Genomic DNA, 27,289 nt, shown 5'->3' with positions numbered 1-27,289 from the left:
ACCTGAGGGTGCTCTGTTCCTGTGAGAACATGTACTCAATTTAGTAACTAGATATCAAAAAGCTCTGTTTTGCTAAAAAGCCTATCTTTGGTTCAATTTCTCCTTATAGTAATTGTGCACGAGAATTATATAAGTGTCGCAGAATGTGTCGCAAGATGATAGAGCCCAATCCTAGAGGGTGGCTTATATTATCCGACCCACTTAATTTACATCCAAACCCTAAAATAGATTTAGTATTTTTTTCTTCTTTTTTATGGGGAAAGCTAGCTTTTAGGCAAACAATTCCATTCATAACAAGCTAGTGATTACTCTAATATATAAAGAAAGTAGTGGAAAATAGTATGACACTAGAACAAACCCTAAACTGGATATAAACCGTCCAAACAGTTTGTTTTGAGTTCAGGATAGCTAATAACTAAATATATTCTTTTTATCTTTTTTTACTGCTAACTAAGTTCACTCCGCAATAACTAAGAAGAAAATAAACTAAATTTTTTTAAATAAAATCAAAATTTTATTTTTAATATAATTTAAATTTATATATTGTCAATGTTCTCTTTAGGTAATCTTGGTACCTTATGTGTGATCTTAGTAGAAAGTGATCAAAGAGGAGGGGGAGATGTGTTGGCATTCAGACTGGGGTGTCCAAACTGGAATGGGGAGCTGGAATCATGACACGTGCAATCTAGTTGGACCCCCGTCATCCTGCGTTGGCCAACCACTTGCATCCCATCCCATAGGCGTCACCCCTCTCTCTCTCTCTCTAATCCTTTTCTTTGGCCTCCTAGTGGAAGACTGTTATTTTCGGTTGACACCCTGCCCTTTTCGTCACCACTGGATTGGGGATGTATCGCTATCTCCAATTCTATCCCATTATAATCACGTCATTAAGACGGATGGGATGTGAATCTTAAAAATCTTATCCATTTGATTAACAAAATATATAGGAACCAAAAAAAAAATCTAATTTAATTTATCTCATTCTACCCTTTTTTTTACAACGGGATTAAAATACACAAATGTTACAGTTTTAATAGAAAATTATTTCTACCTTTTTAAAACTACCAAGTGGTATATATATATATATATATATATATATATATATATATATATATATATATATATATATATATAATATTTTTAAGTTTTATTACACGACGATATACTACTACTAAATCTAGGAAATAAATCAGGGATGACACGTGTCAGTATTGATGAAGTGAGCGTCGTGAGAACTCTCCTCCCTCCACCTACGCACGCAGATTCTTAAAAGGCAAGAAGAGTACGAGTGGGAAGTCGGCAGCGGGCAGAGAGGATCGAATCGAAACAGGAGGGTAGTTGGATTAATGGCGGAGACGCGTAGCGTTCATTCCCTTCTCCTTCTCCTTCCCTTCCTCCACCTCTCTCTTCTCTTCTCAGGTATATAATAAAACCCTATCTCTTGCTTTCTCTTGATCTTTTAGCAATCATATCGACTACTTGACTTGATTTCTCTCTTCCCATTTCTTCTTCTTCTTTTGATTTCGTCTCTCTGCATTGGAAATGTCTTGACGTGTTATTTGAGATTGGAGCTAGCGTCTGGTGACCCCAAAACATCATAAATCTCTAATTTGATCCTTTTCTTCCGTTGCTTTCATTCGATTACATCATTGCTCCGACGTACTCCAAGTTTTAGATTATAGTAGGAACTTAGGGGGGGGGGGGGGGTCCCAGTTGAACCATAAACAACCGCTAATTTTAGGCACTATAAGCCATGGGCCGTGTTTCTTGTTTGTATTTTGTTTATGTCATAAGGGTTAATAGAACCATTGTTTTACTATTGTAACTAAGTGTCAGGTTTGTATTAAAAGAGTCGTCGTTCTATTTTTCTTCTTAATTTGTGTATCAGCTCATTATCAACGAATCAATGAAACTTTGTGCCCGCTAGATTTCCCTAAAGAAATTGCCTCGATCACTGGGATATCATTCGAAGACTATAATGCCAACCATTTCCTTGTGTTTAACTAATTGAGTAATCAACAATAATTCAATATAGAGTCGTGATGAAGGTGTATCTTGTCTTTTGGTTTTAGACTTTGAGTTTCGGCCAGATGAACTAGGATTGCTTAGTGATGGGTTTGGATTTTTAAACTGGATTTGGTACCCCAGTGTCAGAATAATTTAAAGCTTTAAAAGAATATATACTGTACTTTCCATCACCGCCAATATCACATGATCATGTGGGGTGTTGGAAGTTTTGTACAGACTGTAGGATAAAGAAATGTTGGTGTCAACCAAGAATCGTAACTTTTCTTAGCTATCTTTTTAATGGTGGATTTTGAACCAAGCTACTGTTTTCAATGGCACATAAACCCTTTTCTTGATAAAATTTTGTTCTATTTCTATATTTGTAAGGTGAAATTATGTAAATCATAGTGAGATATCTGATGGCAAAATACAGAAGAATTCAATCTGAGTTGGTATTTGCTTGTTTTGCAATGAAACAGTGATTTCAACTTTCAAGGCCCCTTTCTCTTGCAGGTCAAATTGTTCAAACAACTGGTGTAACAGTAGGAATCAACTATGGGCAAATTGCCAACAATCTTCCATCTCCAAACCGAGTAGCACATATGCTTCAATCGCTCAACATCGACAGAGTAAAGCTCTACGATGCCGATCAGAATGTCCTGAGTGCCTTCCTCAACACCGATGTCGAGTTCATTGTCGGTATTGGCAACGAAAACGTGTCGATGATGACGGACTCAACGAAAGCCTTAGCATGGCTCCAGCAACATATCCAGCCTTACCTTCCACATACGCGCATAACGTGCATCACTGTTGGAAATGAGGTTTTCACTGGCAATGATACAGTTCTGAAGGCGAACCTTCTAGTAGCAATGCAATCAGTGTATCAAGCTCTCATTTCTCTTGGATTGGATAAACAAGTAAATGTCACCACCGCACATTCCCTTGATATCTTAGGGAACTCCTATCCTCCATCTGCAGGTTCTTTTCGCCAGGATATTGGGCAGTACATCCAGCCCCTCCTCAACTTCCATTCCATGACTAAGTCACCATTCCTTATTAATGCATACCCTTATTTCGCATACAAAGCTGACCCTGGTAGTGTGCCACTGGATTATGTCCTCTTCCAACCCAACTCAGGTGTAACCGATCCAATCACAAGGCTGAATTATGATAACATGCTTTATGCTCAGCTTGATTCAGTTTATTCTGCAATCCAAGCAATGGGGCACACAGATATTGATGTTAAGATATCAGAGACTGGGTGGCCATCCAAGGGGGATCCAGATGAGACGGGGGCTACTCCAGAGAATGCTGCAATTTATAATGGGAATTTGTTGCGGAGGATAGCAATGAATCAAAGCACACCATTGAAGCCATCAGTACCTGTAGATATCTATGTTTTCGCCTTATTTAACGAGGATTTAAAACCAGGGCCAACCTCAGAGAGGAATTATGGGTTGTTCTATCCTGATGGCACTCCTGTTTACAATATAGGATTGCATGGGTATCTTCCACCTATGTCATCATCATCTTTTAAACTAATGGTAAACTTTCAACTTACAACTTCCATTTAGTAAGTTCTGTCATACTTCACAGATAAGTTGGGTGGTGGGTATTATATATAGCTGTTATGTTATGACCATATATATTGATCTCATCTCGTTACTTATTCCTGCAGGTAGCGCCCTTATATGGCATTTTCATATTGGCGTCAGCAGCTTTGATCTTAGCTTGAAAGCATATGCTCAGAATGATGGAAGTGGACAAAGAGCTGACAAATGATTGATGCTCTATTTTGCAGCCAGAGATTCTCCTATGAGGTCATAAGGTAAACTAGTTGATTGAAAGTATCGATATCTGTTATCTACTTTCCTTTCTTGATTCTTTTTGCTCCATTTTTTTGTAACTTTTGTTAAGGACTATTCAGAAATGCAGTGGTGGAATTACCAATCTTAATGGTGCTTAGGAAGTAGGTCGTCTGTCACCTCATTCTCTATCTTCAAAGATCATGCCTCAGCATCCATATGGAAGTGTCCTATTATCCTTGGTGCCCCTTTTGCACCCTCCTTTACCTTTCTTTCTACTTGCTTTTTTAGAAGAGTTGGAATCCTTTCCTCCAGGATCATTATTTTGGCAAATGCTAGTTACTGCTTATATTGTACATTAGAATTGCACTTATAATTGGGAAGAGGTAAGTTAACAGTCCTTTCCTTTTCTTTTTCAAAAGATCCTTCTATTAATTATAGTTATGCAATCCTTTTTTCCCTATCACTTTTCTAAGATAACCATCAAAGACGTGTAATGTTTCTTGCAGGGCATCCTACAAAAGATTCAGAATGCATTCAAAAGTGTATATCCATCTGCAGCAGAACGCTGCCCATTTGCTTGTGCTTGGCAGCATAGACTGACTCCAGCTTGATTTAGAGTAGGACTGACTGAAAAAGAAATTAGATGGACCTGCAAATTATTTCTTTTTTGCATAATCCAACTTGCAGCAACAGTGAATGCTAAGTTATAGAGCTTTATGCATTTTGCTAGAAAAGTTTATAATTAATCCTGAAGTTTATAAGCATTGTATTCATATGAAGAACATGAACAGAGGGTACCAGTAAATTTGTATATGCTATCTTGCACCTTATTTTGGATCATCAGGCAGTTACAGTAGTTATCACTCTTTAGATAAGGTTACAACAATTTCCACCATTAAAAGTTTGCCTTCGTAATACTCTGAATAAAAGTTTGCATTCAGAGCAATTATGAATTTTTAGCATGCAAACGATATATCCTTGTGGTAACTAACAATATTCTATACTCATTTTCTATGTGCAACTCAGTATCACTTCAGTGCAAAAATTCTTCATTCAACTAATAAAATGACCATCTTCCAGCTAAGTCAACAGCCCGAGTCAAATTTAAAATTGATTTAGCTGATGCAAGAACAAATTATCTTCAAATGGTTTGTAAAACAAGCAGTAAGTAACCATAACTAGCTACCACTAGGGGAAAAGGTAAACATCGGCAGCCAAGACAGCGAGTATGACCCTGGAAAATATACTAGAAGCAGCTAGGGTAATAGGTTAACATCAGCAGCCAAGACAGCTCGTCCTGAGTATGACCCTGGAAAACCTACTGGAGGCGGCGTCGGCTCCAGTATGTATCTAGGTATTGGTAGCTCTCGTGTAAATCTGCTGGCTGGAATGCGCAGCTACCATCCGGATAGCACCCCTTGCCATTAGATCCTTTATTGCCCTTCTGGCAAGAGATCCATTGATCTGAAAACAAACAAAAGCAGACAATAAGAAAGAATACAACTAGACAAAGAATATTAACACACAAATACTTGGTTGAAGATAATTCTAAAGAGTATATGCCGTAAACTTGGTAGAAATTCCATAGTTTATGATACAAAAGGATTTCCAAACACAAGTTTGTATGTCTACTCTTCGTTCTACTATCAGAATAGTTAACTCATTCTTTCCATACTGGCATACACCAGATTGCTCTCGAGTGAATGCCAACTGAAATGCACATGAAAACTAATATTGAAGGAATAACAGAAACTCTTTCAAGCAAATGAAATTTTAATCTTATTACACTTTTGATTTTGGAATAAGTGTAGAAATGGGATATGTTGTTTGCAACCATCAGACAAGAGGTATATTTGATTACAATGCCAGCTGACACTTAAAAAAGATAAAGCAAAATTTGGACGAGCTTTATATGTTAGCTATATAATTTGGGCATCAGGTTGATAGGTTTGACCATTGAATATTCAAAAATGTCATTTCTCTTGTAGCAAAATTTTGAAGGTAACAAAGAAATAAAAATTATCAAAAGAAAATTTTAACGCCGACCAGCTTAACTTTATCAAATTTGTTATAACAGTAGCGCAGGGAAATGATTACATACAAACAAGATTTTACAGTTAAATTATGAACTAGAAGGATAGATCCAAATTTTTTAGGGTTATGGCATTTTTTTTTTTACTTCTAACAAAATGCGACTTAAGTAGAATCACATTTTCTCAACATATTCCTTGCAATCCTTTTATTGTTTTTGTTGGCTTTTCCATGAGATTTTGGCATACTCTACCGGTTTCTGGCAGAAATCAAATGCTAATTCAACTGTTCATGAATTTTGAAAGACATGTTCTTATACTTTGTAATATATTCACACCCGATTGTTGGTCTATTTGTAACGTCATTAGGGAGGGGCTTCTTTATTGTAGGAGTCATATTTGAGGGGTAAGAGCAAATCCTGACTCTCTACATATGCCACAGTAGACAGTAATACCTTACCTGAAACGAACTTCAAAAAACAAAAAACAAATAATAAACCACAACTTTCACTTTGTTCTTAGTAGCTTTTCCTATTCTTTTTACCTTTTAGCTACATGAATCAAGACTGACAAAATTAACAATGGAACTCAAAAATGTCAAAAAAATGTTTTCTATCAATCCACCAGAACAACCAACATAAGACTAAAACTCCTATATTACAGATTAAAATGCAATACAACTAGCAACAAGCGATGAACAATATCTCCTGATCAGTATAGGACTGTCAGGAGGTAATCAGAAGGAGACTTAAGATCACAAAGAATGAAATTGGCAATGACTTCACTAAAGTTCCAGAAAATTTCCAGTGTATTTCAATTAATTATATCCACAGTAAAGAATAATGTATATTGCCATAAAGGGCAAATACAATTCATAGAAAGGGCATCAATTTTACACTCCTCCATTACAATCAGTTTGATAATCATTTTCTACATTACTGATGTAAAGACAGAGAGACTCTTCAACCAGCAAATCAAAGATACTCAATACTGTGCCCATAAGCACACCCTGCCAGCCCCAAAAGAGAAAAGGGTGGGAGACAATATTAGCTTTATTTCTTCGTTGGTGTATTTTTCATGAATTGTAATCATAATCATCTACAAGGCTGAAAGAAAAATCTAACAGATTTAATGGTATGATTTACCATATTAATACACTGTCGTCATGAAATAAAATGACACGACCTAACAAGATTGACCTTTTATGACCAACAACGCAAACAAGCAAACGAATCACAAGCACAATTTCACAAATTTACCCATAACGACAATCTAAAGATATTCAGGTAAACAAAGAGCAAATTCTAGAGAAAGTCCAAATATGTTTACCCTCAATCTCTCAGACAGCACAGACGGAGTGATCTGCTTGTACTTGGGGACCTCAGTGAGCATCTTATCGTAGCTCGCCTGATCAAAAAGCACGGCGTTGTTCACCTTCTCCTTTTGCTTTCCTTTGCTCCACTTCTGCAACCCAAAAACCCTCAAACCATTGAGCAACGCAACGACAAAAACAAAAACCCCCTTAAGCCCTAACCCTAACACAAGAAACATCGCATCACCTTCTTCTTCTGCTTCCCTCCGCCGGATTTGGCCGGCTTCGAGGACGGGGGAGCAGCCTTATCCTTCTTCGGCGCCTGGCTCACGAATCAAAGCAAAGATTAGAGATCGAATTACCATTGACGTTCGGTAAGTCCAAGGGAGAACAAGAGAGATGAGAGGGAGAATCTTACCATTACGACGGGGCACGTTTAGGGTTTCGGTACCAAGATGAGATATGAGAAAGCGGCGGCGGCGGCGGGGGAGTGAGAGATAGAAGATCTAATATATATATATATACACAGAGAGAGAGAGAGAGAGACACTAGGGTTACATAAAACTAATGAAACGGACTTGAGTTCCCGTAGGAAAACAAATTGATCCATAATTAATGATACATGAAGTCAATTAGGGCTCTAAAAAATAATCTAGCCGGCTCAAGCTCGGCTCGATCAAGCACGGCTTATATATAAAATAATTCCAAGCCGAGCTTGAGCTCGACTCAATAAGGCTCAATTTAATAAATAAATTCTAATTTTGTTATATGTTTAATTTTATTTTATTAAGTGTGGACTCTCTAAGATTTAATTTAAAGTTGATTTATGCTAGAGATTCTAAGTCAAGTCTGATTCTACCTAGATTTAGACTTGAATTAAGCTTCATTTAAAATAGGCTTAAATATGCTTATCATGCTGCTCAAATAGGCCACAGCTCGGCTCAGGCTCGAATTGAATCTTTTCAATTCAATTCAAGCTTGATATTTTAAGTTAGATTCCAAGAATTTGCATTCATATTTGAATTGCCATATGAATATGGGTTAAAATAATACTATCTAAATATAAATAATTAAAAAATACTATAAAAGCAAAATAAGTATAGACTAAGAAGTAACACCTGATTTCTATTTGGTTTAATTACCTAAGTGTATCTCTAACCTCTTTTCATTAATATTCAATTAAAAATAACTAATATTTTCTAATATTAGTGACACCAACTCAGCTTCCTTCCATCTTATTTTCTTCTTTATTAGTGACATAATAACTTCACTAAATATCAACCTCGAATTACTATTCTCTAATTTTTCTTAATTCACATAAAATTTCTCATATTTCATTCCTCAACTCTCCTATTCAATAAGAGAGAATTTTTTTTTGTAATTTAATTACATTTAATTTTTCGATTTGCAATAATAAATTCTATGCCGCAATCGTCATATATAAATTTTGATGCACTTCATCATAATAAAACATATTTCGACTATACAAAGCTAAGAAATAAATGATGAAGAACCGAATATATCCGACATCATTGCTACTTGTATCCGAAAAAATTATGGATACGCATATTGTATTGCTATTATCCAACCTGGTTTGATCTTATTCCATAATAAATATGATATTTAAAGAATGAAGTAGTAATTATATAAATAATTATAGAAAAATTACTTTGTCATCAAGTATAGCAGATTAAAGAATAAAGAGCACCAATTTAAACTGAATGTCTAGTGACATAGTTATCTTCAAGCAAAGCTCTAGCCAAAATCGAAGGCAAAGGGGCTTCTTGGTCACTAGCTGCTGTCAACTCCTGAGGCAATTCAAATGGTGCTTCAACTTACATAAGTTACAATGTTTTCCCAGAAAGAATGATAAGATATGAAAATTATACTCCAAAAGAATGATAAAAGATGCATCATTATTAGCTTGTCAATTAAAACTAAGAAGAGTAAACAGGTATGCAATAGAAACAAGAACACTTGCTAACAGTTATCAGAAACCAGAAAGAAACAGTTAGTACATAATCTGTTAAAACATGAAATCATACTCTAGAGAGGAAATCTGAAGTAAATGCAAAATAAATCAACTCAATTCTATCGGCAAATACACATCAGTCATACAACAACAAAAGACCCACTTAAGCATTTCACCTCCATGATTCGATGTGCTCTAGATTTGTATTTATACGGCTGACAATGCTTGTTCCTTTCGACTTCTCAGCAGGTAGTGCTGCTCGAACTGTGGTTTGTCCTTTAACCTTTCTTGTTCCTCTTTTTTGGCCAGAACACCAGCCTGTCTTGTTCCACTGGTAATCTAACTGAATTGACTTAGAACCAGTAGCAGCTGTTTCTGGGCCACTGGTTGAGCCGCCCATGCTTGGCAGATTCTCAGAAGAAGGTTCATTTCTGCACCGAGTCTCAGCTCCTTCAGGGATGACATTTTCATGAGGGGGATGACAAGTATCAGCTGACTCAGTAGTAGGGGAATTTTCTTCAGGGAGGTATGTAGTGCTATTTGGTTCCTCATGAACAAAAACATTTTCTGGTGCTTCTTCACTGCAAGCCTCCAGAGGAATCTGAGGATTTTGATGGCCATTGTCATCTGATGGGTCGATAGGGGTGATCCCAGAATCCTCTAAATTGGGTTCCTGTCTCTCTTTAAGTGCCTTCATAATCAACATCTTGAGAAAGTTCATCACTTGAACAGCATACATCAAAGCAGTCAAAGGATCTGCCATCTGCATTTATCAATTAATGTAGATGTCAATGTTTGACATATATAACATATAACTATATATAAGCTGATATTTGACAAAAGCGCATGTCAGGAAGGCAAGATAAAGTGGAATTGCGATGAATCATGATCAGCTGAAGAAAAGGTAAAACCACACATGTTTCGTTCAAGTTCAAACCAGACAATAGAAAGTGGAATGACAAATCTAAAACCTTCATACCTGTGTCATGTTTGGAGCAAATACTGTTGCAACATTGTGTGCATTCATCTTGTTTCTCTGTTCTTCATAGACAACATCAGCCATCAGATTGATCGCCCAGTCAAGTAAAGCAGCTTTTGTTGGTGGAAGACGTCTGCCAAGTTGAGCACAATCCTCTTCTGTTTGACACTGCATCACCTCCTCGGGTGGAAGAGAATCGAGCAATCCACTAGGAAGTTCTCTAAACCAGGCCTACAGAAGGGAAATGAAAATTGTACGTCAAGTATAACATGATCACAGCTTATAGAAGTCATCTTCCTAATGAAAGAAGCATTACATGAGAAGCAAATTGATTCACATATATTCATAAAGATAGTGAAAATTATCGATCTGTACACAAGTAAGTCCATGATATCCATAAAGCTACTGAAAATATCTGTACAAGAAATTTGGCCAATAGCACTCAACTTGCAGAGACAATTTATTGAATTTCAATATCGTGGAAAATGGAAGTCTTCCTATTGCAGTTTGATACATATTTTCTTTAGCACCCAAGCACAAATCTTCCTATTTTAAAAGGATATCATATTCATGACTTGCAAAGTAAAGCTGCAGATATGAAGAGTGAAGGGCTATATCAAAATGCAACATCGTTTGCAATGTAAGGACCAACTTTGTGTCAGCCAGAGTTAGGTACTTCCAAACTGTATTGTCTTTCATTAGACTTTCCTAAGCAATCTCAAACTAACTTCTCCAAACAATAAATCTAAATGGAGATAAACGAAAATAAAGCAAACAGAAAAAGATCCTGTCCTACTTTGCAAAGAAGACTTTTCTGAAGAGGCTGATAGGGATAATTCACAAAATACAATCAAAACAGATCTCCAGAGTACAAACTCACACAAGCCAGTAACTATACTGAATTTTCTGTTTTGGGTACATTAATGAGAGGAATTTTCTGATATGTCAGTAACATGTCGATAATTGATGCCAAAGGCAGGATTAAACCTCGCCAATCATTAGAAATAGAATCCTTGAATTAATGATGGGTACCAACTGCCAAAGCTACATATGAAATGGCAACATAGGTAACCTTGATTAAATAAAGGGTGGAGTAGTTATATCCTCTTCTTCATTGACAGAAGAGATTGGAGTATTTGTCAACCGATGAGAGGAAAAAGAACATGCACAGGCTGATGCAAGCTAACAAAACAACCACAAGACAAGAAGAAATCAGAACTGATGATTTAATTGGAAATTAACATGGAAGTCAAGAAATAAATTTTGTTAGCTGAAACAAAAATTGCAGTGCACAAGCCATAATATAGAGTACATCAGTAAGAGTGTTGTATGCCTGTGTGGAGAGGAGGGGCTGGCAGAATTACCTTGATCAGACCTGCCAAACAGTGAACATCAATGCCATCTGGCACAACTCCCCTATTTAGTTGGTCCCTCACATACTCCTCTTGGCTATTCTCCGCATTGATTCTGAAAATGCCTTCTGCCTGAATATATATAACGAGGACCCAATTTACTTTTCAAGCATCAAGGAGTCATAGAAAGTAGATTAAGAAACAATAGCAAATTAGCAGTCATACTTGAAGCCCCCCTTGCTCGTAGAGACGTCTTTGCATTAGCAAAAGTAGTGTTGGGACACTATTCCCTCTAGAATCATAAGAACACTGCATAGATTCGGCTGAAACACCAAACACATTTGTACTGCATGGAAAAAAAAATGATGAATCAAACTACGTCTAATAATGAGACAGTAAGAAATAACCAATGATTAAAATTCCATATGGGTGTTTCTGACCAGTGGAAGTTTATGTGAATAGTAACTAGTAATATATAATAGATGATGCATTATAAGAATTTGGTTACACAGCTCCAAAGATCTGCATAATTGTGGATATCCTTCTGATTGAACCCTAGAACATGACCCAGCTGCAACAGAGCCATCAGATGGTGGAGTTTGAGAGGACTCTTCTTCAGTACATATTATTCTACAGATGCTTATCAAATAAAGGACAAGGCATGACTATTCGAAAATTTTCAAAAGGTGGTAATAGAGGTACACTGGCAGAACAACCAGGAAGCATGTTAACTGTAATATTGGTACCTTTACGAATAAAGAAAAATAATACTAGTCAAGATTGAATAAAAGATTGAAGGCGTGATGGGATCCAGAATTCACTATCCATTGTGCAACCAATCTGGCTGAACAATGTAAAAGAACTTTTCGTACTATCCACAGAATCTAGGATGGTCTCTGGTCTTATAAAAAATGTAATGAGCTCAAATAGATTTACTGTGTCATGCATGTCACACCGGAGTAGAGCTAAAGATGTAATCCTGACTAGATGTACGGCTATACAAATAGAGCAATTTAATTCAAGAAGAAGGATCAATAAAGACAATGGTCACAGTTCTTTAATACGATATAGGAACAAGCTTCCAGCAATAATGAAGAGAAACAAGGACCTACCACAAAGTTGACAAAGCTGACACAATAGATAAGAGGTGGGTTCCATAACTTCCATTGATAGCATTAGAACTCACAATAATCTATGCATGATTGAAAGAATCTTACTAACAATTTATTTACCCATCACAAAATAGACATCATTTGTGCCTCAAGAAATTTTAAAAAAAAAATCCATGACACTGAAAACTTTATCAGTTCACCAAATTCAGACCTTTTACTCTTACTAATCAAATTGAAGCAATTCAAAAAAAGAAAAAAAAAGAAGAATCTTCCTCTTCTTACTTTGCAAAAACTTTAAAATTCCTCCCAGAAGATGCATTAAGACATCGTGAATCAACCAAGAAGAAGAAGAAGAAAGAACGAACCTGGCGCTCGGGGCTCTGTGAGGGACCTCCGGCTCGAACTCCACGGGCAACCCGAGAAACCCATGGAACCGATCGAAGGTGACATGGGCCACATGCCGCACCTCCGTTGGCCATCCGATTTCCATCGAACGGCTCTCCTCCTCCTCGTCCCCCTCCGTCTTGCAACTCAACAAGGACTTCCTCAACAAAGTAAAGAGCAACGCCAACACGGGCAATTCCTCCTCCTTCTCCTCCTCCACTCCCGCTCCTCTCTTCCTCCCCTCTCTTGGGTCCTCCTCCACTACTTCGACCGTTGCTCCCAATCCCTGATTGCCTAAATGGGTCGGTGAGATATCACTCGAGTTGCAAGAAAGGGGGGGACTTGGAGAAGAAGGGAGGTGGGAAGGAGAAAGAAGCACTTGGGTCATGGCTGGGCTGGCAAAAGGGAGGATTCAAAGGAGTGGGGTGGGTCAAATGCAATAGAAAAACAAAAAAAAAAAGAGGGAAAAAAAATTCCCAACTTTAGATCATGGGTTTCAAACCTGAGAACCTTTTGCTGTTGTGGAGTTGGATTGAAGGAAGGATTTGGGATTGGGAGTGGTAGCGGTAGGTCGTGTGGATCATAACTTTTGCTTGACCAAATTATAAATATATATGATTACAGACTTTTTCTGCTTCAAACTCCCCTCCTTCAAACTTGGGAGGAACGGTCCAGTGCCCAGTGGAGAGAAGACGATGGAGATTCTTTTGGGTAAGCCTTTTTGTTTCTTTCCATCTTTAAAAGTTAGGAGGAGGGTTTAAACTGTAAAGGGTTAATTACATACTTTATAATACTAGAAAAAAATAATTACTCAAAAATTAATTAACTAATTAAATGGATAAAAATGTTCTTAGCTCTCTCTCTTTCACTCTCCTCTCCCTATCTATTATTATCTATTTAAAGCGTCAAAATAATAATAATAATAATCATATTTATCTAAAATATAACTCTATACCTTGTTTGTTGTTGTAAGGGTGTCAATTATTAAGTTCTAAGTAGTTTAGAAGTAGATTATAAGCATTAATTATTTTTTTAAGAAATGGGAGTATGATAGTAAGTCATAGTTGAGGATATAAATGAGGATCACAAGGGATTACCACTTTTAGGTAGTTATTCAGTTGCGATTAGCTTTTGATAATGGGATGGCCACTGGTTTAGAAAAGGACTTAAAGCAGTAATGATGCATTAAATAGTGCTTACTGTTTAGATTTATAGATTACTTATTTAATTGGATTAGTGCTAAAGTTGGCATTGAGTGGGTTTTAAGATTTATTATTTGTTTTGGAATCTTTATTTAACTTCTACTGAGAATTATCATAAATACAAAGTACTCCTACAATAGGAGTCATTTTAATCATTTAAGTGCGATCCTAATGGCACTCAAAAAATGAAATCCTTATTAGAGAGGCCAAATAATTATAATTATAATATATATAACAGCTAATGAACAGGGGATCTTTTCAGTTATTAACTCATGCATTGCATATGCTTCTCATCAGTTATTATATTCTCAAGAGAAAATTATTTGTATATATATTTGGTTGGAACTTGGAAGTTGAGACTTATTCCAAGGATTGTTTGCTGGAATTTGGTGGTGAGCAAACTATATGACCCAAATAACTCAGCTAGACAGCCTAAGACAATCTTATTATGGGTTGCATGAGGTTCTTAGTTTTTTTAATCAGTGTGGAATCACTTACCTTATAATTGAAATCAATTCGCTGCTCTTTATAAATATCTTGAAGAACCTCGATTAGGCACCTTGGGCAGCTGCTACTATTATTGATGATTATTAATGACTGACTGTATGTATTTTAATCTACTTTTATTTTTACTTTTATATTATATCTATCGTGAGGCTAATTAACTAGCTCGCAATTATGATAGGAATATGGCTTTCAATTGTACTTGGGAGGGATCCTTACCACCCTATTGTATATCTCTTTTGGCTGCTATCAACGACGCCTTCTGTACTAGGGGAAGTTAATTAATACATTTCTTTTAAAAAAAAAAATAATCCTTGTGTCTTAGCTATATACTGACTTAGTCGATATACATGAATATTGATTCACATACTAGATTATTTAAATATAAATTTAAATTTGGATATCAAGATGGACAGAAAAACCTCTGTCGGATGATATTCAATCTGTGTTTTTAACCCTAAGGTGGTAATATATAAAAGATTATAGTTACGCAGTTATATTCTTAACCATTGGGAAATCCTAATCATTGATAATATTATGATTTATAAATTATAAAAAAGAATATGCACAATATTTTCTAATTAAAAAGATAAATTTCAATGTCGAAGATCTCTCTGCTTCATGAGCTTCTATTATAAAAAAAACTAACCATTATGTTAAATTAATCATAGAATCAAATCAAGCCTCTAAAACTAAATCAATATAATAGAACTAAATCAAGCCTCTAAAATACTGAATATAAGTCATAAGATGAATGAATTTAGAACTTTCTCTTTAATCTCAAAGATCATATTAAAAGAAAAAGATAAGAGTAATTTAGGAAATATAAAAATATAATTCGAAATCGGCGAACTATCCCATCATGTCCTTATGTTTGGCGTGCTATATATTTTTTTAAACAAAGTATAGACTTTATTAATTTGTCAATAATAATAATAATAAAAAGGGATGATTCCATATATAATATAACCAAAAGACGAGGTGTTCTTTGTAATTTTACAGCAAATATTATTGAAAAAAGTAGGGGGGTGTTGCGAGAATCGAACTCGCGACCTCTCGCACCCGAAGCGAGAATCATACCACTAGACCAAACACCCGTTTCGTAAAGGCTAAAATAATTCTTTGGTTGTATTTGAATCCTTTCCCTAATGAAGCCCTAAAAGCCTTGGCATTAACTCATTATTAATCTTCCCTTTCAGGTGAGTAGGTTCTCCACCAAACAATGAAGAACTTATCCAGGAGAGAAATTTGTACCATATTTAATAAGACATGCACTTTATCACTTCATTCATAAATTCCCAGTAGAAATATTTTGGGTTAATTACAAATATAAAAATAAAATGTCAAATATTCATCTTACTTATAACTTTTTTTTAATCTAAAATAATAGTAAAATTGTTTATAAAGAACCTAAAATTAATCACTGACAGTTGCTTGATATATTTTTTTTAATAAAAATTAAAATAGATAACTAATAAAATATACATTTCAGAGATGTTTTATTTGAAGTATTAACGAGCGACGACTCAGATGTTTGCGTAAAAACAGTAAACAGTTCAGGAGATCTAAGTATAGATCCCGAAATAATTTACCAAGTAGATGAAGGAGAAAGGTAGGAATTTATGTAATAGATTAGATGCAAGAATAATTTTTTTATAGTTATCTGAAACTACCAAAATATACTCTTATTAATCTATAAAACTCTGTTGCAATTGTCCAATCTAAGATATTGTGAAGATTTATTCTTATATATGGGGAAATGAAAATTTGCATAGATAATTGTATCCTTATTGAATACTCACTGTAGGTTGTCTTCAGACATTGTGAGTACTGCAATGGAAGGTTGATGCTGTAAATAGAGTTTCCCAGAACATCCTCATGCCTGCATTGCTCAACCACACTATGATCTGGTTATCTGCACCAAAAATTTGATGCCATATAAAAATTACAACTAATGGATTTATAAACCAAGTAGACACTTGATCTATTCTGCTTCTCTTAAGATGAAACAAATCTGCAACTTGATTCTAAAGGAATTAGTTTTCAATCACTATGTGAAGTCTCAGAAGACAGTCATAAAAAATAAAAGAAATCAACTTTAAACGCGTAAACACTGAAATTGTAATGTTTTCGATGGAAGATGTTGCCTTTTCGAACTGAAACTTAAATGCAGAAGCTCAAGATGTCCATATGGTTGTTGCAACCACATTGAGCTTTCTTTTATAGTAAAGGCATAATAGATGTTATTAGTGCATTACTAATAGCTTAAGTTTTGAAATATCCAGTAATCTAACATAGTATCAGAGCCAATTTTTCTGGAGACCATGCTTTTAAACCTCCTCTAACCTCTTGATAGGATGCAACATGCTCAACAGTCTCTGAATTACAAGAAAGAGACTGTTGAAATTTAATCTGATAATATCATCTGTACATGGAAATTAACCTAGAACTCAGACTTCAGTTCAGTCTGAAACTTTATGATCTTGAATCAAGCTAGACTTTTTATAACCTTCTGTAGATTTCTGGGCATAGGAGGCAACTACTACAATTAATTCTACAGTCTGTCTACTGAAGAGTTCTGCCATCACTAGTAGTTGATGAGGCCAAAAACCATCTAGTGATCTCAGGTTTGACTGATCAAAGATTTTTACTCCAATGCTCATGCACAATTCCCCATGGCTCATAATTACATCAACCCCCTACTTGCTCATCCATAAATTGAGGAGGCTTTTAGGCTACCCAAGATAGAAATAAGCCATACTTGACCTAGAAAATTACAAAGTATTAATGGGTTAATCTCTACTAACCCCAATTTATTAGGGCAGTAGATCCTCTGCAGCCAAGACTGCATGAACTTCTTGCATTGGCATTCCATGATTGGTTACAAAGTACCTTCAGGAAATTCCCAGATTCCATCTAGTACCACATGATTCTTGTAGGAATATTAAGTTTAAAAGCTACTTAATTTAAGTAATTTAGAACTTCCTCCACCACTGTGATCATGTCATAATATATCACAACTTTCCAAATACTCCACCACCTTCTTCTTCTTCTTCTTCTTCTTCTTATATATAAGTGTACACATGCACGAACCTATCACTCCTCATATAAGTTTTTCTTCTCATGATATGATCTCTTTTCTCCATGAGTACTCTCTGTGGAGCTTCTGGGACATGGGTAATGGTGCTTCTCTGGCAATGGTGCTTCTCTGAGAGGAGTGAAGTAGTTGAGGCCTCTCATGTGATTTACAAACAACTCCAATCCCTTTCATCTTCTACTACTCTTGACACCAAGTTAAAGCCAAAGTATCACTTCCAGCCTATCAAGAACTGGATTAATGGTATATTTCTTCACTGATCTTCCCCATTTCATAGTCCTGTTCTTCCTCCCAATATAATCATAGTATACTTCTCGAGAAATATGGCGCATTTTTGCATCAATCTACCTAGATTTGCTAACGTGCACCCCATTTCAACCGTCACACTGGTGTCTGTGGAACGTGGTGATTTTGGTCCGTTGGATTATATTTTAATGACTAGGATCTTTTCTTTTTTTTTTAATTTGTCAGCACGACGTATTTCATATTTATACAAATGAATTATTTTTCTTATTCTCATTCTAACGTTTATGTTCTTTTCCTTGTCTATATGTCAATGCTGCCATGAACAATCACAAGCAGATCCAAATGGTATGTTCTTTTCATCTTATTAAAGCCCTTAAATCCTATGTTCTGATAACATATTTGAAGTTATAGCCTTTGAATCTAATAAGAGGTCAATAATTGCAAATTATATATGTAAATTATGCAGGACCAATGTACTACAATGGCATGTACCATCTATTCTACCAGTACAACCCTAAGGGTGCAGTTTGGGCCAACATTGTATGGGCCCACTCGGTCTCAAAGGACCTGATCAACTGGATCTCTCTCAATCCGGCGATCTACCCATCGGAGCCGTTCGAGCTCCACAACGATCCTACCCGGTAACAAACCCGCTATTTTGTATACTGGCATTGACAGCCGCAATGATCAGGTCCAAAATATTGCACTTCCAAAGAATTTATCGGACCCGTATCTCCGCGATTGGGTCAAGCCGGATTACAACCCGTTGATCGTTCCGGTGCTCGGAATAAATGCCAGCGAGTTTCGTGATCCGACGACGGCGTGGTATGGAGCCGATAAGCACTGGAGAGTTATAGTCGGGAGCTTGTGGGTGAAGAGAGGGTTGGCAATTATGTACAGGAGCAAGGACTTCCGGTACTGGATCAAGGCGAAACATCCGTTGCACTCCGTTAAGGGCGCCGGCATGTGGGAGTGCCCGGATTTTTTCCCTGTGGCCGTCGAGGGGAAGGACGGCCTAGATGGTTCGGCATACGGCGGGGGGACGAGGCATGTGTTGAAAGTTAGTTTGGATTGGAAAAGGATCGAGTATTATACGTTAGGGGTGTACGACTGTACAGTTGATCGGTACTTGCCGGACAGCACGGCGGTCGACGATCATACAGGGTTGAGGTATGACTACGGCAACTTCTATGCGTCAAAGACGTTCTACGATCCGTCTAAGAGGCGTAGGATCCTGTGGGGGTGGGTGAATGAGTCGGACGGCGCGCCGGCCGACAGGGTAAAAGGTTGGGCCGGAGTTGAGGTCAGTTTTAATAAAATTAGTAGAAATCGAATGTCTTGGAATAATCAATCAAAAAGGCCATCATACTTATATGCTGCTCTCCCTGTTTAGATACTAATGATAAATTCATTGAGTCATTAAGCTTGTTGCTTCTTTGATTGTTTATAGACGATTCCGAGAACTATTTGGCTTGATGCCAGTGGTCGACAACTGGTGCAATGGCCAATTGAAGAACTGGAATCTCTAAGGGGAGGACAAGTCTCTGTCCATCACAAGATTGTTAGGGGTGAGGATTGTTTTGAAGTAAAAGGGCTACGGACTGTGCAGGCTAGTCTTTATCATTTCAATCCAACTTTCTTTTGTTCTTTTTTATTTTATTTTTTTAAAAAAGCTTGTCAATTGTAGCTACTCTGAAATTTAGTTCTTGTCATCAGGCAGATGTAGAGGTGACATTTGAGGTCTCAAGCTTAGCAAGAGCAGAAGCCTTTGATCCTGCTTGGAGAAGTGATGCTCAAGCTCTCTGTGGGACTAAGGTTGCAGATGCCAAGGGTGGTGTTGGCCTATACTTGGTCCTCATGTCCCACTCTTGCAATAGGAGAGGATGTGCATAAAAGTTATTAGGCTTTGTTGTGATGTTACTGTTACAAGGATTGGATAGTTTATTCTGTGGTAATTAATCATCATGGTTTTTTCATCTCCTCTTGTGAGTTCATGTTACTATGATAGAAAAAGGGGAATAAAAAGGGTGAAAATGGCATTGGAAATGTACTGGATCTTAATTAGGCAATTTGAATTCAGAAAAATAATTCAATTAGATGTGTTAAACCACAAAACATAGGAAAAATGACCACCCAAGAAGCAAATAGAGAGTTCACAAAATTGATTAATGAAAGATTCATATGTCTACCAAACAAGTTGCTTCTTCCAGTACTTGGAAACCAAATGGAAGGTGAATTCGTAAATAAAACTTAAGTAGAGACTAAATTAGAGGGCAACCTAGCCACATGTTCCACATTTCTTCAGAATCAAAACATGGAACGTAACACCAGAGAGTCTACTTGATCTTCTTTTTCGGCCTCAGCTGCGAAAAAAGAGCACCAGAGAAATGTGTCAAGGAAATATTTCATTATATGTTTCACAATTTCAGAAGAATAAAGAGTATACATTTCAGTAGAGTTCACAATTTCAGAAGAATAAAGAGTATACATTTCAGTAGAGTTCACAATTCCAAGGTGGGCACCTAAATAACATTTGTCACATCGCAATAGAATTAAAGATTACCTGATTGCTGTGACCACATTTCTTTTTACGACAATTCACAGCCCTGGGATGCAGACGAGCATAGCACCTATGAATCATATAAAAAGATCTCAAAACACTAGTTAGAAGATATCACAATAAAGCAATCCCCTTAGATGTACTAATATCATAGCATACATTAACAATCCCCATACATGTACTAATATCATTTATCATATTACGCATAAAGTGGGCTTAGCATATGATAAGGAACTGGGCTACAAGCATTCATTTTGTTTCTAGAGACAGGACCACATATATACTAGAGATAACAGAGACATGGCAATCTCCGACATATAAAATGCTTAAATGGGGACAAACTAATAAAATCAAGCATCAGCACAGAATGGAAAAGAATATGTTAACATCAGCATTCTTTCATTTAACAAATACCCCAAATGTTGATGGAGAAGATGATCTCAGATTGAAAGAAGTGTATTAGAAATGTAGAATTAACACTAGCCCACATTAGCATATATACTACTTCCACTATCAAATCCATATTCAGGTCTAACAAAAGCAGCAGATGGTCAAGTGATCCCGAAGGCAATCTTTGCAATGCTTAAGTAACAATTTTTCTCAAACAAAATGATGAAAATTAACATTTTTATACAGAATAAGCAACCAAAAATGGGAAAGAAAATAGACACACATACTTTCTGCAAATCATCTTGTCTTGGTTGTACTTCCTTGCAAGAGCCATGAGAGAAGGCTCGATAATCCCACCCCTCAGCCTCAGCACCAAATGCAGCGTCGACTCTACACCACCGATCAAATCGAACACAACCAATTCACGTACTAATCAGGTACCAACCCAATCAATTAGAAACCGAAGGTAGTGAATATCTAAAAATCGGACCTTTTTGGATGTTGTAATCAGCAAGGGTCCTCCCATCCTCGAGCTGCTTCCCAGCAAAGATCAAACGCTGCTGGTCCGGAGGAATCCCTGCCGCCAATTCATGCACATATGTTTAGGGTTTTTATCGTATCCAACATTCAGAACAAAACGAGTCCATAAAGAGAGAACGGAAGAGGGATCACCTTCTTTGTCCTGGATCTTGGCCTTGACATTGTCAATGGTGTCGCTGCTCTCGACCTCGAGGGTGATGGTCTTCCCCGTTAGGGTTTTCACAAAGATCTGCATCCTCCTCGATCAAGCTCGCCGCCTCCCTCGTCTTCCTCGGTGATGTTACGAAAACCCTAGATTTAGCCTCGCTTTTATTTAAGTGGGTTAAATGACTTGTATGCCCCTCCTCGAGTCGTCGTCATCAGTTACGGGTCGGGTCGAGTCAGGTCGGGCAGGATCGACATCCGATATGAAGATAAAAATGATCCACTAGGAGAATTCGCAGTAAATGAAACAAAATAAGTATAATTTAGTTAGAAATTAGTAAAATTAGCTGATTTTATAATGAAAACATGAAACGGCAAAAAGAAAAAAAAAATCAAAATAATCTTAAATTTATCAAGCAAAACAATCTTGTAAATCCTAGATAAGAAAGTAGAAATAATGATATATATTCCATATCTAGCTATGGCTTTTATAATAGATAGAACACTAGGACTAAGAGTCTTCATTTTATCTCCGCTAGAAGCTTAGAAGCTTAATCTGCCTTAGTTGTAATGCCTAGTCCTACATAAAGTAAGTACCAGAAGTGTATCAATAACATAGTAGAGAAACAATTATTATCTCCATACCTTGCTTCTCTGTGTAACATCTCGTCTTACAATCAAGGCAGCATGCATAAGGAGAAGATTCACTGCATCTACATTTCTTATGGCATTTATCACTTTCACCGCACATTGCAGAGTCAAAAAGTTGCTATATTGCTTCAAGATCCATGAATATCATGATAAAACTATAATTAGCTAGCCAGTTGTGTTTGTATGTTGTAAGTGTTGTTTCATTTATATCTTATATTTCCTTTATGCTTAATGCTTATTTATTCTTATGCACTAGCAATGGCCTAATGGGCTGTTGTAACATATCTCTTCGCTTAAATGTAATTACTAACCTAAGAGCTTTTTTTCTTAAAAAAGAAAAAAAGAAGAGAGATTCATCCCGTCTAGTTTGACCTAGTTTTATTCATTTTCGATTGCAAATCAAATGCCAATTAGTAGTTTAACACATAATTTCTAACTCCCGATCATATTTCTAAAATCCCAGAGGATAATCTAGATATTTTAGAATTAATATCATAATAAGAAATTCCTTAATTAATACACTTTTATTTGAAAAATAATTGAGATTTGTTAGCTAAGTCGCCATATAAAAAATTATTGGAAAGTTATAAAATCCTCAAAAAGAGTGAGAATCAGAAAATGATGAAAATATATGTGTTTTATTTGAAAATTTCCCTATTAAAATATGGAAACAAAAATATTAAAACCTTATTTTCTTCAAATTAGCAAGACAAAATTAGTAAAATAAAATGACAGCTGTGGGATTTGAACCCACGCCCTTTCGGACCAGAGCCTAAATCTGGCGCCTTAGACCACTCGGCCAAACTGTCTCTTAGTTTTAATGCCATTTCTAAACTTATATTATCAATTTTACTAAAAATATCATAAGATTAATAAATCCATAATGCTTACCCTAAAGAACAGATTAATTCATAAAAGGAACCAAGGAAGACAAGATTTCTGTACTCAAAGGCAGCAACCTCCATATTTCTCATTCCTAGTTTGTTGCATCTTATTTTTCTTTAGCAATAGAACCAGTGAGAAACGTCTTAATTTCCAGTTGAAAAGAAAAATATAAATGGAAGGTTTTCTTGCACAAATATAACATGGGTGGCTTTAGTTTGCCGTCTCCTTTTGTTACATTTGTTTAATTATCAGGAAATTTCATGGATTGTTTCCTTCTACCACTATGTATAACTTAATCTGGCTCTGTTAGCCTGAGGCCTGAGGGCAAGTGACAAGTACCACCAGTAAACTCATGTATTGTTTTCAAGTATAAGTACCATTGCTATATACCCAGAAGCACCATGGTGCATTAATATTTCAATGGCTAAGATATTTAAAATATAGCACTTAAAGACTGGTAGAGGAAAAAAGAATAGAAAGAAAAAGAAGAATCTGTTACTTCGTCTGTCGACGTATACAAGCAACAAATTTCTCCACCAAGTAAAAAAGATGATCATGTAGCAACAACCGAATGCACAAATTTGTCGGGTTACAGGTAAATTTCTAAATTTCAGGTCAGTAATATCAGGTGGCTCTTTTACCAATCTTCGTCGAGGCTGACTCGATGGAAGCACAACACTGTGCAGACAAGGATGAAGAAAGAGGTGAACTCTATAAACATAGCTCCAGTCTCAATTAGGTTAGCGTGCCTCAGGATTACTGGAATTGCAATGCTTCCTACAGCAGATGCACCGGTTAGGAATTTTGCAGCATTTATCCACCTGAAGAACAAGAATAAAATGGTGAGAAATCCCAACACTAGAACAATTTTCCCTTGTTGATACAACAATAGAGATAATTCCTATATAATATATGTGCATCCAGTGTGCATCCAATTAAGGAGCTTATAATATTTGTGACAAACAACACAAAATATTTGTCAGTTTCCAGAGCCACTTTATAGACTGCTAGACACTTTGAAGAACTAGTCAAACCGTAGGCAAAATACTATTACAACCAAACAAACTATACAAAGTTTTGCTGCTTTTGCGACTTTCTAGCAGCAACTAACAGCTGATTGAAATATTTAATATTTTTGTACACTTGGAAAATGAAATTATGCATCAGCCTATCTTGTAAGTTGTAACATGAAAAAAAAAAAGGAATTGAGAAAAATTCTGCTTTCTTGTTCCACAAAGTGAATCTCGTGATTCAAGAATGAACAGCTTTCCGAAACTTGAAAAAGTTTAGCAAGAATTGGGGAAAAACTGAAAACTTACGCGCCACCCTCCCTGCTGGTCAAGAACTGTGTGGATCCACCTCCAAAGAATAAGCAAGGCATAGGCACCACGACATACATGAGAGCTTTGGAAGTAATGATTATGTTAGCAGATAAACCATAAAAAAGAAAAGGCCAACTCATTTTGATTAATAATATTATGTTCACCTGATAACATAGGCCACCAATTATTGTATAAAGCACAAGCCTGCACCAGCACAACAACATTCCATAAATCACATTTATTTTAGAAACAAATAAAAGACTGATTCATTGATGACTTCCAAGTACTGAAAATTAAACTCCAACACAACAAGTATGAAATGAAGACCTTGATAATAACTTGGCATACACAAGAAATAACAGCTGGATTTAGACCTTGATATGTATCTGTATTTACATCTACCCTGATAATAAATCACAGTTGATGCAGGTACAATCCTAACATACTTACTCCTATCTTCCCTGGTAGCTAATTTCATCATGTTAAAAATCAACGTTAATGAACTGCCAATTGTGACAACCCGACAGTTGTCCTGTTACCTTGTGTCCTTGCACTTTAGAAACATTCATAATATTCAGCTGTCCTTCATACATCTCACCATCCAACAGGGGCACTTACCTCGTATGGCTCTCGAATTTGTACATACTATATTTTTAACAAGACAATGAAGACAACCTAACCAAATTCATCTGATGAGCTAACCCTTGAATGCGAAGAGTAGTAGAGATCAGAACACTCGGTAAACTGTAAATTTGCAGCTGGATAATGTGGTAGATGACCATACAACAGCTGTACAATAAGGGCCTCTTTGGTATCATGATAGAATTTTAGGGGTTGCTAAACACCTCTAAGGCTATTTAAACCAGCTACAGAAAACTTAGAAAGCACCAGATTTGAGCAGACCATATGATTGATGAGACATGCAATCTAAAATAACCTACACTCCATATTTAGACATTATATAGAAGTTTGCTATCATTCTTAAGAAATTTGAACATTCAATTGATACTTGTTGAGTACTTGTGCTTTTCCAAACAAGGTTAATATTCACTAGAGTAACATTTAAAGGAAAAAGGACAGCATCAGCTTTACAATGGCACCATCGACTTCTAAGTGCGTGGAAATTTTCTGTTCATGCAATGAATGAGAATATGAGTCAAACCTCAGCTGTACCAGATGATATAAAACAAGACACTATAGCATACCAGTATTTGCAACAGAATGCTAGCTGAGAACATAAAAGCAAGTCCAGCAAGCCTGTATATCAGAAAAACTACGTGAATTCTTATTTAGAATGAAAGGGGAACAAAATCACATAATCTGAATTTTCAACTTACACTGCACAAGATGCACAAGAAGATAATTATCCCCAGGCCAGCATCCAGTACAAAGATTTGAAAGCAAAGAACAGAAAAGAGTCAAAGGACATCAGGTAGGCTCGTTAATCTAGTATTTTAGTATATAGGATAATGCAGACAAAAAGCCATGACACAAACAAACAAATATAGGTGAAACAAGAAGACATTTTCAACCATCAAATTGAATTTTGCCGAGGTGCGTGCAGCTCCAAGAAAACATTTTTTTACACTAAGACAAATTTCTTGCCAACAAATATTATCCCAATATTGGGATCATATTCTAAGTAAACCTATGGGGTTTCTTACTGATGATTAACTGGCTTAAATTGCCATAAGAGCTGCAAAAATGACTACTTTAAGCAAGATTTAAGTCATCACAATTTCTCTTGTACAAGTTAACACGTACATCCCAGCAGTTAATAAGTAAATCATCCATACGACAAAACTATTTAACTGTATTTTTAGCATTTTGTTTGACTACTGTAGACAAGGCATATAAATAGCAGACTTGGCATCTATTGAACACCATGTGGGTACTAGGGTTCTCCTACATGATCTATTCAATACTTCTTATTGCAGTTCAAAACATATACGGTACATGTTTTGTGTTTAAACTTAAAAGGTTCCCATTCATTAACGTGATAATCTTTAAACTTGTTAAGTAATAGAAACCTAAATGATTGACTAGTTAAACTATGCCCTCAGAAACCACACATTATCCATTCCCAAAAAATTTCTTACAGCCTCTGTGTTTCCAATTAGTCCTTCTCTAAAGATTGCTTGATGAAAACAGGAATCTTTCTTCCCAAAATGGTCACATATCAGCTTCTAATAATTCACCAAATCCGAGCCTTACAAGAACCAAATTGGCATCAAATCCACTTAAATTCGTCAGAAATAAAACCCCACTCAACAAATCACTAGCAAGAAACTCCTATCGCTAAAGAAAGACGCCAACTTTTTCGTTCTTCGAACCAAACCCTACATTTCAGGGGGAAAAGGAAGTATCCTAAGCTATAATTCTAATATATCCCACTGACTCGATCATGATAAACTTCCCGTAAACCCTAGAATTCGAAAGACATAAGACAGAGTTCAACACCAACGAGTATAGAAGATGAAGAGAAAAGAGAGAGGAGCTTTACCTTCAACCGTCATCGCCATTCCGAAGCAACCAAGAGAGAGGGAGGGAGTCGATTCTTCTCTCGTTTCGTTCGACGATTGTACAACTTCCCCATTGGCGTTAAAGTTTGGGCAGTCCAATGGACGGCAGATGATTGGGGAATTGTAGGAGTGACGCAGATCCTACCGTCCATTCCTCCGAGGAGAAACAAGGGGACCCAAAATGACCTCTGACTGCAGTTGATGACTTCATTTCATGTGATATATGAGAATTATAACTTAGGATACTTGCTCATAATTCTCACATACTTC

At 36.4% G+C, this 27,289-nt stretch overlaps 5 protein-coding genes, 2 non-coding genes and 1 pseudogene across 12 annotated transcripts; 2 read left to right on the top strand and 6 right to left on the bottom strand.

The window, feature by feature from the left end:
- The first annotated feature begins 1,262 nt into the window (after positions 1–1,262).
- Positions 1,263–4,628, top strand: LOC140758307 (glucan endo-1,3-beta-glucosidase 14-like). 4 transcript variants are annotated; one of them, XR_012104085.1, is made up of 4 exons: positions 1,263–1,419; positions 2,521–3,551; positions 3,686–3,835; positions 4,322–4,628. XR_012104085.1 is itself a non-coding variant. In XM_073094413.1 (3 exons), exons 1-3 carry the CDS (start codon positions 1,347–1,349, stop codon positions 3,740–3,742), a joined length of 1,161 nt encoding a protein of 386 aa, XP_072950514.1. In that variant the 5' UTR covers positions 1,263–1,346; the 3' UTR covers positions 3,743–4,628. The 4 variants fall into 4 exon arrangements, 1 of the variants encoding a protein (XP_072950514.1); XR_012104083.1 differs by having other exon boundaries at positions 3,935–4,628; XR_012104084.1 differs by having other exon boundaries at positions 3,686–4,198.
- Positions 4,629–4,896: 268 nt separating this feature from the next.
- On the bottom strand, positions 4,897–7,723 carry LOC140758322 (small ribosomal subunit protein eS25w). The gene is made up of 4 exons (XM_073094437.1): positions 7,576–7,723; positions 7,405–7,479; positions 7,175–7,309; positions 4,897–5,279 (listed from the first exon to the last, which is right to left on the bottom strand). Exons 1-4 carry the CDS (start codon positions 7,576–7,578, stop codon positions 5,166–5,168), a joined length of 327 nt encoding a protein of 108 aa, XP_072950538.1. The 5' UTR covers positions 7,579–7,723; the 3' UTR covers positions 4,897–5,165.
- A 1,391-nt stretch (positions 7,724–9,114) lies between these two features.
- On the bottom strand, positions 9,115–13,686 carry LOC140766226 (rho GTPase-activating protein 1-like). Of its 2 annotated transcripts, none has more exons than XM_073105706.1 (6): positions 13,467–13,686; positions 12,938–13,351; positions 11,686–11,806; positions 11,473–11,592; positions 10,109–10,339; positions 9,115–9,892 (listed from the first exon to the last, which is right to left on the bottom strand). In XM_073105706.1, exons 1-6 carry the CDS (start codon positions 13,538–13,540, stop codon positions 9,302–9,304), a joined length of 1,551 nt encoding a protein of 516 aa, XP_072961807.1. In that variant the 5' UTR covers positions 13,541–13,686; the 3' UTR covers positions 9,115–9,301. The 2 variants fall into 2 exon arrangements, with proteins under 2 accessions (XP_072961807.1, XP_072961815.1); XM_073105714.1 differs by having other exon boundaries at positions 13,459–13,617.
- Positions 13,687–15,687: 2,001 nt separating this feature from the next.
- Positions 15,688–15,759, bottom strand: TRNAP-CGG (transfer RNA proline (anticodon CGG)). The gene has a single exon. It is a non-coding gene; the product is annotated as a tRNA-Pro (tRNA).
- Positions 15,760–17,842: 2,083 nt separating this feature from the next.
- LOC140763969 (beta-fructofuranosidase, insoluble isoenzyme 3-like) lies at positions 17,843–19,964 on the top strand (annotated as a pseudogene).
- Positions 19,965–20,150: 186 nt separating this feature from the next.
- On the bottom strand, positions 20,151–21,787 carry LOC140761088 (ubiquitin-ribosomal protein eL40 fusion protein). Its single transcript, XM_073098277.1, has 5 exons — positions 21,628–21,787; positions 21,446–21,532; positions 21,243–21,345; positions 20,569–20,635; positions 20,151–20,368 (listed from the first exon to the last, which is right to left on the bottom strand). The coding sequence occupies exons 1-5, from the start codon at positions 21,728–21,730 to the stop codon at positions 20,342–20,344; spliced, it is 387 nt and encodes a 128-aa protein (XP_072954378.1). The 5' UTR covers positions 21,731–21,787; the 3' UTR covers positions 20,151–20,341.
- Positions 21,788–23,019: 1,232 nt separating this feature from the next.
- On the bottom strand, positions 23,020–23,099 carry TRNAL-UAG (transfer RNA leucine (anticodon UAG)). The gene has a single exon. It is a non-coding gene; the product is annotated as a tRNA-Leu (tRNA).
- Positions 23,100–23,544: 445 nt separating this feature from the next.
- Positions 23,545–27,124, bottom strand: LOC140776098 (vacuolar protein sorting-associated protein 55 homolog). 2 transcript variants are annotated; one of them, XM_073119794.1, is made up of 5 exons: positions 27,001–27,124; positions 25,703–25,754; positions 24,662–24,701; positions 24,495–24,579; positions 23,545–23,996 (listed from the first exon to the last, which is right to left on the bottom strand). In XM_073119794.1, exons 2-5 carry the CDS (start codon positions 25,733–25,735, stop codon positions 23,813–23,815), a joined length of 342 nt encoding a protein of 113 aa, XP_072975895.1. In that variant the 5' UTR covers positions 25,736–25,754; positions 27,001–27,124; the 3' UTR covers positions 23,545–23,812. The 2 variants fall into 2 exon arrangements, with proteins under 2 accessions (XP_072975895.1, XP_072975813.1); XM_073119712.1 differs by lacking the exon at positions 27,001–27,124 and adding an exon at positions 25,835–26,989.
- Between the last annotated feature and the right edge of the window lie 165 nt (positions 27,125–27,289).

The sequence above is a fragment of the Typha angustifolia genome, chromosome 1 (assembly GCF_048772165.1).
Source record: "Typha angustifolia cultivar Huaian chromosome 1, ASM4877216v1, whole genome shotgun sequence".
NCBI classification, from domain to species: Eukaryota; Viridiplantae; Streptophyta; class Magnoliopsida; order Poales; family Typhaceae; genus Typha; species Typha angustifolia.
The sequence above is the reverse complement of the archived record's forward strand: the minus strand, read 5'-3'. Positions and strand labels throughout refer to the sequence as shown.